Genomic DNA, 19,231 nt, shown 5'->3' on the forward strand with positions numbered 1-19,231 from the left:
CAGCCTCCCTTCAGGTAGTTGTAGACATCAATGAGGTCACCCCTGAGCCTCCTCTGCTGCAGGCTGCACACCCCCAACTCCCTCAGCCTCTCCTCACAGGGCTGTGTTCCAGGCCCCTCACCAGCTTTGTCACCCTTCTCTGGTCACATTCCAGCATCTCAACATCTCTCTTGAATTTCAGTCTATGCTCTGAAAAGTAGGCACAATACTTCATTATCTGAAAGGAATTTACAGGAAAATGTTGAGAGTTCTTCAGTGTTGTCACTGTACAGTTTTTCATTTCATTAGTTGAACTTTTTCATCACACTACTTTAAGCTTTGTTATATTAAAGAGCATACATTAGAGCTGAGGCACCTTTTAGAGAAAACACTTTGAAGATTGTTTCCTTGTTCTAGATTTTATATGCTAACTTTGAGGGTGTTTAAATAAAACACTTTAAAGATTGTTTTCTTGTTCTAGATTTTATATGCTAACTTTGAGGGTGTTTAAACAAAACACCTTAAAGATTGTTTCCTTGTTCTAGATTTTATATGCTAACTTTGAGGGTGTTTAAATAAAACATTGTAAAGATTGTTTCCTTGTTCTAGATTTTATATGCTAACTTTGAGGGTGTTTAAACAAAACACCTTAAAGATTGTTTTCTTGTTCTAGATTTTATATGCTAACTTTGAGGGTGTTTAAATAAAACATTGTAAAGATTGTTTCCTTGTTCTGGATTTTATATGTTAACTTTGAGGGTGTTTAAATAAAACACCTTAAAGATTGTTTCCTTGTTCTAGATTTTATATGTTAACTTTGAGGGTGTTTAAATAAAACACCTTAAAGATTGTTTCCTTGTTCTAGATTTTATATGCTAACTTTGAGGGTGTTTAAATAAAACACTTTAAAGATTGTTTCCTTGTTCTAGATTTTATATGCTAACTTTGAGGGTGTTTAAGTAAAACACCTTAAAGATTGTTTCCTTGTTCTGGATTTTATATGCTAACTTTGAGGGTGTTTAAATAAAACACTTTAAAGATTGTTTCCTTGTTCTAGATTTTATATGCTAACTTTGAGGATGTTTAAATAAAACACTTTAAAGATTGTTTCCTTGTTCTAGATTTTATATGCTAACTTTGAGGGTGTTTAAGTAAAACACTTTAAAGATTGTTTCCTTGTTCTAGATTTTATATGCTAACTTTGAGGGTGTTTAAGTAAAACACTTTAAAGATTGTTTCCTTGTTCTGGATTTTATATGCTAACTTTGAGGGTGTTTAAATAAAACACCTTAAAGATTGTTTCCTTGTTCTAGATTTTATATGCTAACTTTGAGGGTGTTTAAATAAAACACCTTAAAGATTGTTTTCTTGTTCTAGATTTTATATGCTAACTTTGAGAGTGTTTAAATAAAACACTTTAAAGATTGTTTTCTTGTTCTGGATTTTATAAGCTAACTTTGAGGGTGTTTAAATAAACACTTTAAAGATTGTTTTCTTGTTCTGGATTTTATAAGCTAACTTTGAGGGTGTTTAAATAAACACTTTAAAGATTGTTTTCTTGTTCTGGATTTTATATGCTAACTTTGAGGGTATTCACTGAGGTATTTTGGTATCCTTCAGTAAGTTTCTTCTGTTTTCTGCCTTGACTTACCCTCTGATAATGAAGGTAATAGTTAGGACTAGTTGACTGGATAGGGCTGGGTGCTAGGTTGGACTGGCTGATCTTGGAGGTCTCTTCCAACCTGGTTGATTCTATGATTCTATGACTGGTGCTGGACAGCAGTTACTACACTATGTTGTTATTCAGGTTATGGAAGTATGTTTTATTTTGATGTTTGAAATACATCTTGCTGTGAAAGCTTGACTCTAGTATTGCTGTAGCTTGAATTAATGTTTATTTTCCTAGAAATTATATCCCTTCTACTTTGATTTCTGCTCCCTCTCTAAAAGAATGAACTCTTTGACTAGAGTTTTTTTGTCTCTCTGGTGTAAAATGAGGATTGAGTTGCCTCTTGCTCGATTTCCTGTTCAGACTGCAGTAAGGAAGACTGTATTTTGGAACAGGATAACCATTATAGTCTTCTGAGCTTCTTATCTGGAGAGGCTGGCTAAAAATAGTCTAACTGTATTCCATTGCTCTTCTTTTTAGGAGCCAAGACATCTGCAGTTTTTCTGCGAGTTCAGCAATAGTGATATGTACATGACTTTGACAGGCAGAAAGATTTCTGGAGCACCAACTAGCTATGGATTCTGCTTTAAGGTACAAACTTGTTATTCTGATATGTAGTAAAGCAAGCCACAATAGGTAAGCTTAAGTTTCTTGAAGGCTTTTGAAAACAATATGCAGCTGTCTGTTATAAAATAGGAGAATTAGTGGCTTTTATTTCAACAGGTATTATCTTCAAGATATGCATTAATGCTAAAAAAAATGTGCTGTGGCCTTCTAGCCTAACAAATCAGGAGGAACCAGAGACCTGAAACAGCTCTGTGCAGATGATGAACAAAGTAGGACCTGTTGGATGACTGCCATTAGGTTGCTTAAGGTAATTTTGACAGTGTGAAATGCTGAGTTTACTGTGTGACATTTTCACAGGCTCACAGGATGTTAGGGGTTGGAAGGGACTCAAGGAGATCATTGAGTCCAACCCCCCTGCCAGAGCAGGACAATCCAATCTAACGCAGATCACAGAGGAACACATCCAGACAGGACTGGAAAGGCTCCAGAGATGTCCATATCTTGATTTTTCCTGCTTTAACATAGGTCTTACAGCTGTAATTTTTAACTAGTTGCACTTAATATCTGATTATTTTCATAAAGTTATATTTTAAAGTTCATAGGATCACAAGGTGTTAGGGGTTGGAAGGGACCCATCCAGTCCAACCCCCCTGCCACAGCAGGACAATCCTATCTTAACACAGATCACAGAGGAACACATCCAGACAGGCCTGGAAAGTCTCCAGAGAAAGAGACCCCTCAACCTCTCTGGGAAGCCTGTTCCAGTGCTCTGGGACCCTTACAGTAAAGAAGTTCCCCCTTGTGTTGAGGTGGAAGCTCTTGTGCTGAAATTTACCCCCATTGCTCCTTGTTCTATCCCAGGGAGCAGTGAGCAGAGCCTGTCCCCTCTCTCCTGGCAGCCCTCAGATACTTATAAACATTTATTAAATCCCCTCTCAGTCTTCTCTTTTCCAGATTAAGCAGCCCCAGGTCCCTCAGCCTCTCCTCATAAGCCATGCCCTCCAGTCCCCTCATCATCCTCTTAGCCCTCTGCTGGACCCCCTCCAGCAGATCCCTGTCCCTCTTCAACTTGGGAGCCCAAAACTGAAGGCAGTATTCAAGATGGGGTCTCAGCAGGGCAGAGTAGAGAAGGAAGAGAACCTCCCTTGACCTTCTGGACACACTCTTCCTAATACAGCCCAGGATCCCATTGGCCCTCTTGGCCACAAGGGCACATTGCTGTGCCATGGCTAACTTGTTATGCACCAGGACCCCCAGGTCCCTCTGCACAGGACTGCTTTCCAGCAGATCACCTCCCAGCCTGTACTGTTTTGGTACTATGTGTTAGGAATGTGATGTAATTCTAGGTTCCTGTGCAACAAAAACACCTGCTTTGTAGTCTGAAAGCTTATTTTTCTCTGTCTGAACAAGCAGAGGGAGACCAAATTACTGGAATCATTGTAGGGAACTGGATAATGTCTTGAAACCTCAGTCCTGAAAATACCGAACATTGACCATATGCTTATATGTAACCAGGTTGAAATCAGAGAGCTTGTGAGTAACATTGAATAAAGACACAAATACACAAGAAGGGAACTTTATAATATGTTTTTAGATTGTGTTTGTGGCAAAAGAGGTAAAGGTCACTCCATCTGTTAAATGGGGAGTAGTCAATGCAGAGTGTACTTACATAGAGAGAGATATACAGAGACCATGATCTTGTTCACTTAGAGTACTGGTTTTTACCAGTAAAGAAAAGCATCTTTTACATGTTGAAAAGGCTTAGGTTTGTGATTTAAAATGCTAACCATGTTATTTTCTGCTTTTAGTATGGGATGCAGCTGTATCAGAATTATGTGCAACCATATCAAGGTAGAGGTGGCTGCAGCCCATTGAATCTAGCACCCATGGTATGTTCCACAGTAGCTGCATGAATAAATACATTGTTTCTGTCATCAGGCTATTTTTAAGTAAATTATGTCACCTGCACTACTGCTCTGATCTGCAAATCTGCATGTGCAAGTGCTTGCTGAAATCTTTAGGGCTGTCAGGCTTAAATAGAGAGCTAAGGAATTCATTTACTTTCTTCATACAAATGGGGTAGTTCAGACCAGTGAACAGGCTTTTTTTTTTCCCTTGGTCAAATCTCTAGTAATCTGGGGGGTTCAGTGGCTTATTATCACTGTCAAAAAGAACAGAAAGAGGATTTTGAAAACAGCAGACTTATAAATGCATTAAAAAATAAGCAAGTGGTTAAGGTTACACATGCTGCAAATGTTGAATAAGAAAGCTAATACAAATCCTTCCTTGTATACAGCAATACTTCAATTTTTTTCTTATTTTTTTACAATACAAAATACAAAATATTAAGTATCTGAGATAATTTCAGCTGCTATAATACTGACTGAACTTCAGGGGAACACTATACCTGGCAGAACTGGGTTTTGGAGGAGCAGCATCCTTTGCTAGATATGTCCATGTCCTCAGACAGATAGAATCACAGAATCAGTCAGGTTGGAAGAGACCTCCAAGATCAGCCAGTCCAACCTAGCACCCAGCCCTAGACAATCAACCAGACCATGGCACTAAGTGCCTCAGCCAGGCTTTGCTTGAACACCTCCAGGGACAGTGACTCCACCACCCATTCCAATGTCAGTCACTCTCTCTGCCAACAACTTCCTCCTAACACCCAGCCTGGGCCTTCCCTGGCACTACCTGAGATTGTGTCCCCTTGTTCTGCTGCTGGTTGTCTGGAAGAAGAGACCAATCCCCCACCTGGCTACAGCCTCCCTTCAGGTAGTTGCAGACAGTAATGAGGTCTGCCCTGAGCCTCCTCTTCTGCAGGCTGCACACCCCCAGCTCCCTCAGCCTCTCCTCACAGGGCTGTGCTCCAGGCCCCTCACCAGCTTTGTTGCCCTTCTCTGGACACTTTCCAGTATCTCAACATCTCTCTTGAATTGAGGAGCCCAGAACTGGACACAGCACTCAAGGTGTGGCCTGAGCAGTGCTGAGTACAGGGGCAGAATAACCTCCCTTGTCCTACTGGCCACACTGTTCCTGATGCAGGCCAGGATGCCATTGGCTCTCTTGGCCACCTGGGCACACTGCTGGCTCATCTTCAGCTTACTATCTATCAGTACCCCCAGGTCCCTTTCTTCCCTTTCTTTATCTCTATTGTAGTTATTTAGATACCTTCTAGATAGTTGGGATTGAATCAGGTTGTACCTTCCTTTAATATGTTATCCCAATTCTTTATGAAATCTTTGATTTCACACTTTTTCATGAGTGACTTATATAATTTTGGGGGTTTTGTTGGCTAAGTAGGTGTTCACAAAAACAGTTTTCAGTGATACTACTAGTGGGCATGGCATCAAAGATGTGCTTAATACACTGACTGTGTCTTTGCTTTCTGCTGTGTGAAGCTATTACAGTAGCCACCTGCTGCATTCATAAGGGACCCAGGAGGCATTACTGATTCTCTCACCTCTACATCCTTACATACATTTTGTTTCATATAGCTTCTAACACAGGCAGAATCCATAATCAGAATTAAGCATGGCACTGTTGTTCTGCTCGTGTAGAATTCATCACTTAGAAAGCAGACTGCATAAACTTGGGAAGGAAGTGCAAAAACTTGCGTGTTTCACATTCCTCAGTTACAACCAGTTCCAAGAGTTCCCTTCACTGTACTAAAGATGAACATTTGCTCTTATTTTGCCCTTACTAGTTTTAATTTACAAAGCTCATTACAGTTTACAGCTTCTCAAGCAGGCCTTAGACTACCATGAACCAGATGTGATGGTTTGGGTGTTACTCGCCCCCCTAATCTTATGAAATCACCCAGACTAGACTCAGTTGAGCTGGAAATTAAGGAATGAAGCTTTTTACGTGGAGAGGCTGAGGGAGCTGGGATTGGTTAGCCTGGAGAAGAGGAGGCTCAGGGGTGACCTTATTGCTGTCTACAACTACCTGACAGGAGGCTGTAGCCAGGGGGATGTTGCTGTCTTCTCTCAGGTGGCCAGCACCCGAACAAGAGGACACAGCCTCAGGCTGTGCCAGGGGAGATTTAGGCTGGAGGTGAGGAGAAAGTTCTTCACTGAGAGAGTCATTGGACACTGGAATGGGCTGCCCGGGGAGGTGGTGGAGTCGCCGTCCCTGGGGCTGTTCAAGGCAGGATTGGACGTGGCACTTGGTGCCATGGTCTAGCCTTGAGGTCTGTGGTAAAGGGTTGGACTTGATGTTCTATGAGGTCTCTTCCAACCTTTGTGATACTGTGATACTGTGATATTTACAGCTTAGCACAATATACTAGCAGATAGTTACAATATTTACAGCTAGAGACAGAAATAGACAAGTCAAAAAGGTAATACAGGAACACAACAGCCCTCCCAGAAACCAGAGTCCCCAGGAGGGGCTCTCAACCACCTTTCCACCTCCTTTCCACCCCTCTACCTCATCCCAGACTTTGCCTTACATGCAAGGTGAGTTTGGAGGCTCACCAAGAGTGGTTAAGAAGCAGGATTAGTTTACACAGAAAGCAGGCCAAGGAGAAAAGTGCAGGCACCCAGAGACACACACCAATGACTGTGTTATCTTTATCCATCTCATCAAGCCTGAGTGCAGCAGACATCACCATTGTTTCCTTTTCACAGCCTATTAATCTATTTTCTCTCACTAAAATATTATCACAGTATCACAGTATCATCAGGGTTGGAAGAGACCTCACAGATCATCAAGTCCAACCCTTTACCACAGAGCTCAAGGCCAGACCATGGCACCAAGTGCCACGTCCAATCCTGCCTTGAACAGCCCCAGGGACGGCGACTCCACCACCTCCCCGGGCAGCCCATTCCAGTGTCCAATGACTCTCTCAGTGAAGAACTTTCTCCTCACCTCCAGCCTAAATCTCCCCTGGCGCAGCCTGAGGCTGTTCTGGTGCTGGCCACCTGAGAGAAGAGAGCAACCTCCTCCTGGCCACAACCACCCTTCAGGTAGTTGTAGACAGCAATGAGGTCAGCCCTGAGCCTCCTCTTCTGCAGGCTGCACACCCCCAGCTCCCTCAGCCTCTCCTCACAGGGCTGTGCTCAAGGCCCCTCACCAGCTTTGTTGCCCTTCTCTGGACACCTTCCAGCTAGCCTCAAACTAGCACAATGACCCAAACATTTTTAATAACAGATCCTATTTCTGAGTCTGTTGTAAGAGTTAGAAGGATGTGTTAAGGTAGAAGTTAAACATTGAAAACAGCAATTTTTATGGAGTTTCAAGCCAGTAAACTGCGAGTGAGTGTTTATATACATTTATGACATATTTATAACAAAATATGTCAAATCTTTGTTAATTTGATGGTTATTTATAAGGATTGTGTATTTTATCTACTTTTTTTTTTCCTCCTGTAACTTGGACGGCTTAATAACGGTTTCCTGACTTGTTTTGACATGCAAAGGGGTAGCTTTACTTAAAAATATAGATAGAATTTATAGTAGAGCAATACATTCATCATCCATTGCAGGAATGCAAAAAGATGATCTGGCCTGCTAGCCTATAAATTGGAGTTTTACAGCAGCATACTGAAGTTGCAAATGCTTCTTAGGGTAGAATGAGTTTCATAGAATCAACCAGGTTGGAAGAGACCTCCAAGATCATCCAGTCCAACCTAGCACCCAGTCCTAAGCAGTCAACTAGACCATGGCATTAAGTGCCTCAGCCAGGCTTTGCTTCAACACCTTCAGGAATGGTGACTCCACCACCTCCCTGGGCAGCCCATTCCAATGCCAATCACTCTCTCTGTGAAGAACTTTCTCTTAACATCCAGCCTAGACCTCCTCTGGCACAACTTGAGACTGTGTCCCCTTGTTCTGCTGCTGGTTGCCTGGCAGAAGAGACCAACCCCAACCTGTCTACAGCCTCCCTTCAGGTAGTTGTAGACAGCAATGAGGTCTGCCCTGAGTCTCCTCCAGGTTGCACACCCCCAGCTCCCTCAGCCTCTCCTCACAGGGCTGTGCTCCAGGCCCCTCACCATCTTTGTCGCCCTTCTCTGGACACATTCCAGCACCTCAACATCTCTCTTGAATTGAGGGGCCCAAAACTGGACAGAGTACTCAAGGTGTGGCCTTGACCAGTACTGAGTACAGAGGAGGAATAACCTCCCTTGTCCTACTGGCCACACTGTTCCTGATCCAAACCTGATACAGTTTGGTGGGAGGCACTCTAGATGCTTGAAACACCACTTTACAAAACACTCTTTTGTCAGGAGCTCACTTTTAAATTATAGCTCTTGTTAAGAAATGCTTAAAGAATGCTTAAGAAACTAAACTTCTTTTTCTTTGTTGCAGAGAAGCATTTCAGAAAATTCTCTGGTAGCAATGGATTTCTCAGGCCACAGAAGCAGAATTATAGACAATCCAACAGAAGCCCTTTCAGTTGCAGTCGAAGAAGGGTTGGCATGGCGGGTATAAACACCTTCTCTTTATCACCATAGTCTCTTCTGAGTTTTGTTCATCTTCTTTTTCAAACAACAACAGAAAAAACCCTTTGAAACCATGTTTTTATTTCTCTCTCATCCAGAGAAGAGGGTGCCTACGCCTCAACTCCCATGGAAGTCCTGTGGCCATGTCTAACATGGGTATGTGTATTAAATCATTGCCAGAGACACTCAGTGGCTGATTGTTTCCACAAAGGCAACATGTTTGTAATGATCTTTATTTCTACACAGCTATACACAGATCTCAGTCGTGGTTTCATCACAGAATTTCTAGAGAGGAGGCTCAGAGGCTTATTTTACAGCATGGACTTGTAGATGGGTAAGTTAATTCTTTATGTAACTCTTTTGGGATGTGTTTCTAGTCAGCAGCTACTATTTTCATGCGTCTCTTATGGGGGAGAGATGGAAGGAAGGTTTTGCACTTACCTAATAGAAATAAAAAGTATTTTATATAGTGCTATCTGGGGATCAGTTGGTTTCTATTTTATATCTTTTGGAAGCAATAAAATAGTGATCTAACACTTTGATTCTGTCACTGACAGATTACTTATGTCCGCTCAGAGCCAGACACTTGAGCTCTATATTTGTACAGTATTCTCTGGGAACTGTCAACTTTGGCACTGGTGTCTTTTATATCTCTTATTAGGGGTGAAAGAAAGCAAGCAAGCCTGAAAACATTATTCTAAGATTAACAGTGCAGGGAACATCATTGAAAAAAAAACAATATGAAATGACTAAAAATTGTATTATACCTTAATGATAAACAATAAATGTTAGGACAAGATAGCAAGCCTGAAACCCCAGCCTGGAGTTCTGCATCCAGTTCTGGAGCTCCCATTACAAGAAGGATGTGGATGTGCTGGAGAAGGGCCAATGGGATGCTCAGGGGACTGCAGCATCTCTGCTATGAGCACAGACTGAAAGAGTTGGGGCTGTTCAGTCTGGAGAAGAGGAGGCTCCCAGGGGACCTTCTTGTGGCCTTCCAGGATCTGAAAGGGGTCTACAAAAAAGATGAGGAGGGACTTTTTAGGCTCTCAGGGATTGACAGCACTAAGGGGAATGGAGCAAAGTTGGAGATGGGCAGGCTCAGACTGGAGACAAGGAGGAAGTTGTTGAGCATGAGAGTGGTGAGAGGCTGGAATGGGTTGCTCAGGGAGGTTGTTGAGGCCCCATTGCTGGAGGTGTTTAAGGCCAGGCTGGATGAGGCTGTGGGCTGGATGAGGGTAGGGTGTCCCTGCCCATTGCAGGGGGTTGGAATTAACTGATCCTTGTGGTCCCTTCCAACCCTGACTGATTCTATGATCCTATGATTCTAAAACTTTATTCTATGATTAACAGTGCAGGGAATGTCATTGAAAAAAAAATATGCTCTTCCTCCTGAAATGACTAAAAATTATATTATTCCTTAATGATAAACAATAAATATTAGGACAAGACTTCTATTTTTCTCTAATTTAAATATTCATTGCAAAAAAAATTACAAATCAAGTAGGTATTTTATGTTCAGATCCTCCTCGGTTAAATTTATGGTTGTGTAGGGTTTTTATTTGGTTTGGTTTGTTTCCTTCTTTATTTTGTTCTTACTCCTGTATCAAATGTAAAGTTGGGCCTCATTCATCCAGCAAGTAATTCCATAGCACTAATTTCTCTGAGTCTGTTTCCAGTTAAGTACCTGTGACATCAAATGCTGGTTAAATCCTTTCAGTTCCAGGTGATAACAGTTGTAATACTGGTTTCTACACCTGCAGAAAAGACTCTAGTTAAAAATAAAGTGATGGAAGGAAAGGGAGACAATAGCAGTCATACTGAGCAAGGATGGCCAGCTGGACTTCCCCAATGGTCTTTTTGTTTGTTTGGGGTTGGTTGGTTTGTTTGTTTTCATTTCAGAGGTCCTGTTTTTAAAACTGTCTAATCATCCTGAAACTGCTTCTGTAAACTCCATTAATTTGGGATTTGCTACATGAGAATGACAGGACACAGGGGTGAATCCAACATGTATCTCTGAGGAGCATGTCATTCTAGGGCTGGTGAATCTCCCAGTGTATGGAACGCATCACAGGCTCACAGGATGTTAGGGGTTGGAAGGGACCCAAGGAGATCATCGAGTCCAAACCCCCCTGCCAGAGCAGGACAATCCTATCTAACACAGATCACAGAGGAACACATCCAGACAGGCCTGGAAAGGCTCCAGAGAAGAAGACTCCACAACCTCTGTGGGGAGCCTGTTCCAGTGCTCTGGGACCCTTACAGTAAAGAAGTTCCCCCTTGTGTTGAGGTGGAAGCTCTTGTGCTGAAATTTACCCCTATTGCTCCTTGTCCTATCCCAGGGAGCAGTGAGCAGAGCCTGTACCCTCTCTCCTGGCAGCCTTCAGATACTTATAAACATTTATTAAATCCCCTCTCAGTCTTCTCTTCTCCAGACTAAACAGCCCCAGGTCCCTCAGCCTCTCCTCCTAAGCCATGCCCTCCAGTCCCCTCATCATCCTCTTTGCCCTGCGCTGGACCCCCTCCAGCACATCCCTGTCCCTCTTAAACTGGGGAGCCCAAAACTGAACACAGTATTCAAGATGAGGTCTCAGCAGGGCAGAGTAGAGGAGTAGAACCTCCCTTGATCTGCTGGACTCACTCTTCCTACTACACCCCAGGATCCCATTGGCCTTCTCGGCCACAAGGGCACATTGCTGTGCCGTGGTTAATTTTTTATCCACCAGCACCCCCTGGTCCCTCTCCACCAAAATCCAGTAGATTTGGCAAGTAAAGAGCAATGTTTTTTGAGATGAGGAAGTGAACACCTTGATAACATTGGTTTGGTACAGTGTTCCTTATGTTGTATTCTTGGCTCTGTTTACTGATAAGTGTTGTGGTTTTGGTGAGTGCAATAGTCTTGAATCAGCTGTCTAGAACTGGTGGTACAAGTCCTCAGATTTAAGATTACAATGAAGTCATGAATACATTACAGCATGTGACAAATGCTGTGCTTTTTACAGGCTGAAAGAATTAATTAGCACCCAAAGTACAGAAGCTTTTTCATGAGAATAAGAAGATTTTAGTTCTGAGGATGGGGACAGAGAAAAAAATTCACATTGATCCTTTCAAGGTGATTTCAAGCAGGGAATTGGTCCTCATAGGACCTCTGTAATAACATATATGCCAATAAATACATTGTTCACAATGATTTCTAGAAGATAAAGGGACTATTATACAAAGGATCTACATTAATCTTAGTATTTGGATAAACCAATATCAAAATTAGGCACAGTTACAATCTTGAGGTGAGTTATGAAGGAATAAAGTTTTTGGATCTACTGCTCTGTTGTAAAACAGAATCTGTTGTAAAGCAGATCTCTTGCACATATGACAGAGGCCATAGGACCTCTGTAATAACATATCTGCCAATAATTACATTGTTCATATTGATTTCTAGAAGATAAAAGGTCTATTATACAAAAGATCTACATTAGTCTTAGTGTTTGGATAACCCAATAACAAAATTAGGCACAGTTACAATCTTAAGGTGAGTTAGGAAGGAATAAAGTATTTGGATCTACTGTCCTGTTGTAAAACAGATCTCTTGCATATATGTCAGAGGCCATAGGACCTCTGTAATAACATATGTGGCAATAATTGTGTTGTTCATATTGATTTCTAGAAGATAAAGGGACTATTATACAAAGGATCTACATCAGTCTTAGTGTTTGGATAACCCAATAACAAAATTAGGCACAGTTACAATCTTAAGGTGAGTTAGGAAGGAATAAAGTATTTGGATCTACTGTCCTGTTGTAAAACAGATCTCTTGCATATATGTCAGAGGCCATAGGACCTCTGTAATAACATATGTGGCAATAATTGTGTTGTTCATATTGATTTCTAGAAGATAAAGGGACTATTATACAAAGGATCTACATCAGTCTTAGTGTTTGGATAACCCAATAACAAAATTAGGCACAGTTACAATCTTAAGGTGAGTTAGGAAGGAATAAAGTTTTTGGATCTACTGCCCTGTTGTAAAATAGGTCTCCTGCATATATGACAGAGGTCATAGGACCTCTGTAATAAAATATCTGCCAATAAATACATTGTTCACAATGACTTCTAGAAGATAAAGGGACTATTATACAAAGGATCTACATCAGTCTTAGTGTTTGGATAACCCAGTAACGAAATGAAACACAGTTACAATCTTAAGGTGAGTTAGGAAGGAATAAAGTTTTTGGATCTACTGCTCTGTTGTAAAATCAGCTTTTGTAAATAAATTTATATGGCAGTTTTATAGATTTTATACTTTATTCCCTGAAGGACATCTGAAGACTTTTCAGTGCTCAGTGGTTAGCATGATTGCAAAGTGATTGGCAGCTGATTGATGAATGTTATTACCAAAAGGCCCGTGACAAAATGCAGTTAGTCATCCAGAGAATTCCCTGTAAGTCTGTGAAGTAGGAATTGTTTGGAGTCATGCAGCACATCTAAAAAGGTCTCTTCCAACATTTGGAAGATCCCATAAGCTACAACCCCCTTTTCAGAATAAGTTTTTTCAAGGTTCTTTGCCAATTGAAGTAAGTCTGGTGTGATAAGATTAGAAAAGAGTAAAGCTCAGTTCGTGTGAAGGAAAACAAACATTGCTTATATTTGCTGTTAAGGAAACAAATAAGCAAATGGACTTTAAAAGAAGTGCTGAATGGCAACATAAATCCTAACCAACCTGTATTTTTTCCTACCCAGTATATTACTTTGTGTATTGTTTGATGTGGATCCCGGTATTTGGGTGCAGATGCCTTGTGTTGGAGATCTGCATCGTGTCATTTTTTTTGTCTGGGTAAAATAAAATGCCAGTCCTCAATGCCAAACGTACACAGTGTTGAAGCTTATGCAGGGAATCTGTGCTGTGCAGAGAATTCGTGTCCTGGAGCGGGTGAAAGGCCACTAGGTGGTGAGAGAGAGCTTGCGAGGAGAGTCTGAGCATTGAGTCGTTTCCTTTCCCAGGCTCTTAGCAGCAGTAAGAGCCTGGCACATAATAACTGAATTTATAGCAGAGCTCCGACTTAAACGGGGAACTGGGAATTTAAAAGAACTGTTAATGATTAGGGTGTCCCTGCCCATGGCAGGGGGGGTTGGAACTAGATGATCCTTGTGGTCCCTTCCAACCCTGCCTGGTTCTATGATTGTGAGCTCCAAATTCCATCATTCTGTGTTGACTTTGAGGATGAAATTAGTAGGTTGTACCTGTGTGATTAGTGGATATCCACTGTAAGCTTTTGTCTGCTTATTTTTTAATCCTAAAGTCCTTTATTTTCGTACAGTAGTGTTGTTCCTGGCATATGGTTAGGCAAAAGTAAGTGGCCACTGGTTCTTTCTTGGTTGATACTTGCAAGTTCATCTTGCCCATTTCCTCTGCATCCTGAAAGAGGAACATGCTTACCAATGTCTGTCCCACTGTTTCCTGTCTTTGGCATATTGGTTAGCTCCTCCTGTTCCAGACCTGCACAATAGAAACCGAGCAGACTCTCACCGCTACAAAGCTTTCAATCAGGTACTGCCCTTTGTCCTCTGCTCTCTGCTGATATTCCATGTCCAGTGATTCAATGAAAGCTATCTCTAATCATCCTTTAACTGTAGGAAGGGTTATGGCAAAATTACGTCTGTTGCTAAGCTATCTGGAGTAAGGAGGAGGAAGTTCTTCAGCATGAGTGGTGAGAGTCTGGAGTGGGTTGTCAAGGGAGGTGGTTGAGGCCAAGCTGGATGATTCAGTCTGGATGTGAGGAGGAAGTTGTTCAGCATGAGAGTGGTGAGAGGCTGGAATGGGTTTTCCAGGGAGGTGGTTGAGGCCCCATGGCTGGAGGTGTTTAAGGCCAGGCTGGATGAGGCTGTGGGCAGCCTGCTCTAGGGTAGGGTGTCCCTGCCCATTGCAGGAGGGTTGGAACTGGCTGATCCTTGTGGTCCCTTCAAACTCTGACTGATGCTATGATTCTAAGTTGTCAGTGAATTAGTTGCAATGATGTTGTTAGCCACTGAGAGTGCTGTGATTTGAATAATGAGTGAGCAGAGTGTAGCTCTCTGAATGGGAATTTTGCCAACGTGCAGAAGTGTGCATTTATGAATATTGTCCAGATGTGCAAATCTTTCCAGTATGTCTTACATTACCTTTCCTCTAAACTTCCTCTTCAGCTACTTTTTGAATGCTTGTTTGTGATTCATGTAACTGTTGGGGTCCAAGGAAAAGCAACTTTGTTCAAAGCACAAACTCTTTTTCTGGCTAAAGAGATGCATTGTAATGCTATGCAGTGTAAAAACTGACACCTCCAGTGTCATTCTTTCTGAGAATGCATATTTGTCACATAATAGACAAGGTGAAGAAGAACTTCAGAAGAACTATTTCCAGGGACACATTTGCAATGCAATACTGATTAAAAGCATAACTTACATAATTAATACTGGGCCTGCATTTTTTTTGGGAGGGGGGTACTATTTACAGTAATTAATTTACAACAGTTTTAACTGGATGTTTTCAAAAGGCTTTCCAGAGAGATCATACTGTGAACATTTTCCATCTCTTTTAGAGTATTCCTGGTACGTGATAGCCAAAGCAATCCCAAAACATTTGTTCTGTCATTGAGTCATGGATTAAAAATAAAGCATTTTCAAATCGTACCAGTAAGTACATTTTTCAGTTCATATATAATGTTGGAAGACAAAACAACTGAATACTTGTGGCAGGATGTTGATAAAATCTGTTTTCCTTCTGCTGCTATGTGGAAGATGCAAACAGTAATACCTGTATCACTGAAAGCAATTAGCAGTCTTGAGTATATTGAACGTTTCTGAGCTGTGCTGTTTGATTTGTTGTAAAGCTTGATTAATGTGGCAAAACAATAATACCTGTATCACTGAGAAGAATTAGTATTCTTGAGTGTATTGAACATGTTTGAGTTGTGCTGTTTGATTTGTTATAAAGCTTGATTAATGTTGCAAAACAATAATACCTGTATCACTAAAAAGAATTAGCCACATCCAGTTGGCAGCTGTCACCAGTGGTGTTTCCCAAGGATCAGTGCTGGGCTCTGTTCTGTTCAATATCTGTATTGATGATCGGGACCAGGGGATTGAGTCCAGCATCAGTAAGTTTGCAGATGACAGCAATCTAGGAGCAGCTGTGGATCTGTTGGAAGGTAGGAAAGCCCTGCAGAGGGACCTGGCCAGGCTGCATGGGTGAGCAGAGGCTAACGGGATGAGATCGAACAAGGCCATGTGCAGGGTTCTGCACTTTGGCCACAACAACCCCAAGCAGCACTACAGGCTGGGGACAGAGTGGCTGGAGGGCAGCGTGGCAGACAGGGACCTGGGGGGTACTGGTAGAGAGTAGGCTGAAGATGAGCCAGCAGTCTGCTCAGGTGGGCAAGAGAGCCAATGGCATCCTGGCCGGTATCAGGAACAGTGTGGCCAGTAGGACAAGGGAGGTTATTCTGTCCCTGGACTCAGCACTGGTCAGGCCACACCTTGAGTGCTGTGTCCAGTTCTGGGGTCCTCAATTCAAGAGAGATGTTGAGGTGCTGGAATGTGTCCAGAGAAGGGGGACGAGGCTGGTGAGGGGCCTGGAGCATAAACCCTATGAGGAGAGACTGAGGGAGCTGGGGATGTGCAGCCTGCAGAAGAGGAGGCTCAGGGCAGACCTCATTGCTGTCTGCAACTACCTGAAGGGAGGCTGTAGCCAGGTGGGGGATTGGTCTCTTCTTCCAGACAACCAGCAGCAGAATAAGGGGACACAATCTCAGGTAGTGCCAGGGGAGGCCCAGGCTGGGTGTTAGGAGGAAGTTGTTGGCAGAGAGAGTGATTGGCATTGGAATGGGCTGCCCAGGGAGGTGGTGGAGTCACTGTCCCTGGAGGTGTTCGAGAAAAGCCTGGATGAGGCACTTAGTGCCATGGTCTAGTTGATTGTCTAGGGCTGTGTGCTAGATTGGACTGGATGATCTTGGAGGTGTCTTCCAACCTGGTTGATTCTATGATTCTATGATCTTGGAGGTGTCTTCCAACCTGGTTGATTCTATGATTCTCTGACTCTAAGTGTTTAAATTGGAGTAAAATACTGTAGCAGAATGGGGGTTTATTCTGTTCTCTTTTTCCATTTTTACAGGTGGAAGATGATGGGAAGCTGTTCTATACCCTTGATGATGGCCATACCAGATTTACTGATCTCATCCAGCTAGTGGAATTCTACCAACTTAATAAAGGAGTACTACCCTGCAAGTTAAAACATTACTGTGCCCGGATTGCCTTTTAACCAAAGCATCTCTCGTCTCATCGGAGGGAAAGGAAGATACTGGAATACTTTTTTCCTTTGAAAGCAGTTTGTATAGTAAGAAGAGGAAAAGCATTAAATTGTAAAGATTCTATGTATAAGCTACAAAAACAAAAATTAATATATTCTATATAGGTCAGAACTTTGCTTTGTGATTGCAAACTTAAGTTCATGGTTTAAAAAACTCCACTTTCTTTCCTGTGTACTTCTTTACTGTTGTCTTGGACTTCTTTGGTGTTTGTTTGTTTGTTTATGATTTTTTTTTTTTGTTGTTGTTGGCTTTTTTTTTTGGTTATTTAGTTTTGCTTTCAACTGAGAAGAATAAAAAACCAATAATAGTGTCACTCTACAGAAAAAAATATCTTAAAGGGAGATCTTTCTTTGTGGTTTTACACAGCTTTTTGTCTCTTCCAAATGTTTCTCGTTTCTATTCATTCCCTAGGATAATAATCTCTACAGTGGTGAGGGTAAGAAGCTGAACTGCACATTTTACTTGTAAATAAAAGGAATAAATATTTTGCACTATATTTTTTGAATGCTACTTTCAGGGTTATCATATATGAAAAGTGGGAAAAAAAATCATTAAATCTACTTAGAGCTGATGAGTTTTATTGAGTTGTGCTAATACCCTTGTAATATTTTGCAGGGTTTTTTTTCCTCTAGTGACTAAATCTACATCTTTATACAGAACAAGAATGTCACTAACTTGGCTGTTACATGTATAAACACACATAAAGTATCATGTGCATAAGATGTTTAGTGTCTACAGTCTCTAACACAGAGGGAGAGAGACCTGTTAAGTACTGTGGCTTGTTGCAGATTTGGAGAGGAGATCATCTTCAGTTGCCCTTAAAAAATAAAGGTAAGATTCCAATATTTACAGTACTTACAAAGAAAGGTAAATACAGTAAACTTTACTTCTTGATGAAAACCTGCTAGAGTGTATTTGCAGTCAGTTCCTAGCTTATTTATCACAGAATAAATATGTCAGTGTAGCCACCAGTCTTTAGAGGTTACCAGACATAGAATCATATAGAATCATAGAATCAACCAGGTTGGAAGAGACCTCCAAGATCATCCAGTCCAACCTAGCACCCAGCCCTAGCCAGTCAACTAGACCATGGCACTAAGTGCCTCAGCCAGGCTTTTCTTGAAGACCCCCAGGGACGGTGCCTCCACCACCTCCCTGGGCAGCCCATTCCAATGCCAATCACTCTCTCTGTGAAGAACTTCTTCCTAACATCCAGCCTATACCTCCCCTGGCACAACTTGAGACTGTGTCCCCTTGTTCTATTGCTGGTTGCCTGGGAGAAGAGGCCACCCCCCACCTGGCTACAATGCCCCTTCAGGTAGTTGTAGACAGTAATAAGATCACCCCTGAGCCTCCTCTTCTCCAGGCTGCACACCCCCAGCTCCCTCAACCTCTCCTCGTAGGATTTGTGCTCCAGGCCCCTCACCAGCAAAAAGAGCTACTGCAGTAGACCAAGAGAAATTGTGAACCATAGCACTAGAATTACTTTTGGTGTCTGTGTTTTTGTAAGAGAGATGATACTGTTGTGTCCTTGAACAAAAAATTGAGTGGAATGATACTTGGATAGTTGGGAGGCTGTAGCTAGGTGGGGGTTGGTCTCTTCTGCCAGGCAACCAGCAACAGAACAAGGGGACACAGTCTCAAGTTGTGCCAGGGGAGGTCTAGGCTGGATATTAGGAGGAAGTTGTTGGCAGAGAGAGTGATTGGCATTGGAATGGGCTGCCCAGGGAGGTGGTGGAGTCACTGTCCCTGGAGGTGTTCAGGAAAAGCCTGGATGAGGCACTTAGTGCCATGGTCTAGTTGATTGTTTAGGGCTGGGTGCTAGGTTGAACTGGATGAGCTTGGAGGTCTCTTCCAACCTGGCTGATTCTGATTCTATAGTTCCATGACAATTTACTGGCTTGATCCACAGAACACTGACCTTTTCCTCTGCTGTGCAAATACGGTTTATAAAGCTCATTTCCAAACCAGCTCTTCATAACATGTACCAGAGATACAACATAGGTGGTGCATAAGCTCATTACAGTAGCAGTGCCTTGTAAAAAATCTTCACAGTCTAATAAATTTAACTCTAAAACTCAAATAAGTTCAAATTGTAATTATAAAAATATGGCTTTAATTAAAATCTCTTCAGATTTAATAACATTGTTACTTCGAGGGGCTAGTACTGTTTCAGAGGTTGGTATAGAATAAGGAGAAGCATTCTGCTCTGCATACTGGGGGTTTTATTAT

General features: G+C 42.0%; 1 protein-coding gene across 1 annotated transcript in view; it reads left to right on the forward strand.

Moving 5' to 3' along the window:
* The window catches only part of GRB14 (growth factor receptor bound protein 14), a 75,363-nt gene extending 57,870 nt beyond the window's left edge, over positions 1-17,493 (forward strand). Inside the window, exons 7-14 of the mRNA XM_064167503.1 lie at positions 2,129-2,239; positions 2,427-2,522; positions 4,024-4,104; positions 8,527-8,643; positions 8,759-8,816; positions 8,907-8,994; positions 15,233-15,326; positions 16,804-17,493. Of these exons, the coding sequence (XP_064023573.1) occupies positions 2,129-2,239; positions 2,427-2,522; positions 4,024-4,104; positions 8,527-8,643; positions 8,759-8,816; positions 8,907-8,994; positions 15,233-15,326; positions 16,804-16,950 (792 nt within the window). The 3' untranslated portion in view covers positions 16,951-17,493. The remainder of the gene's footprint in view (positions 1-2,128; positions 2,240-2,426; positions 2,523-4,023; positions 4,105-8,526; positions 8,644-8,758; positions 8,817-8,906; positions 8,995-15,232; positions 15,327-16,803) is intronic.
* Positions 17,494-19,231: the final 1,738 nt, after the last annotated feature.

This window comes from Pogoniulus pusillus, chromosome 2 (genome assembly GCF_015220805.1).
Source record: "Pogoniulus pusillus isolate bPogPus1 chromosome 2, bPogPus1.pri, whole genome shotgun sequence".
In the NCBI taxonomy this organism is placed as follows: domain Eukaryota; kingdom Metazoa; phylum Chordata; class Aves; order Piciformes; family Lybiidae; genus Pogoniulus; species Pogoniulus pusillus.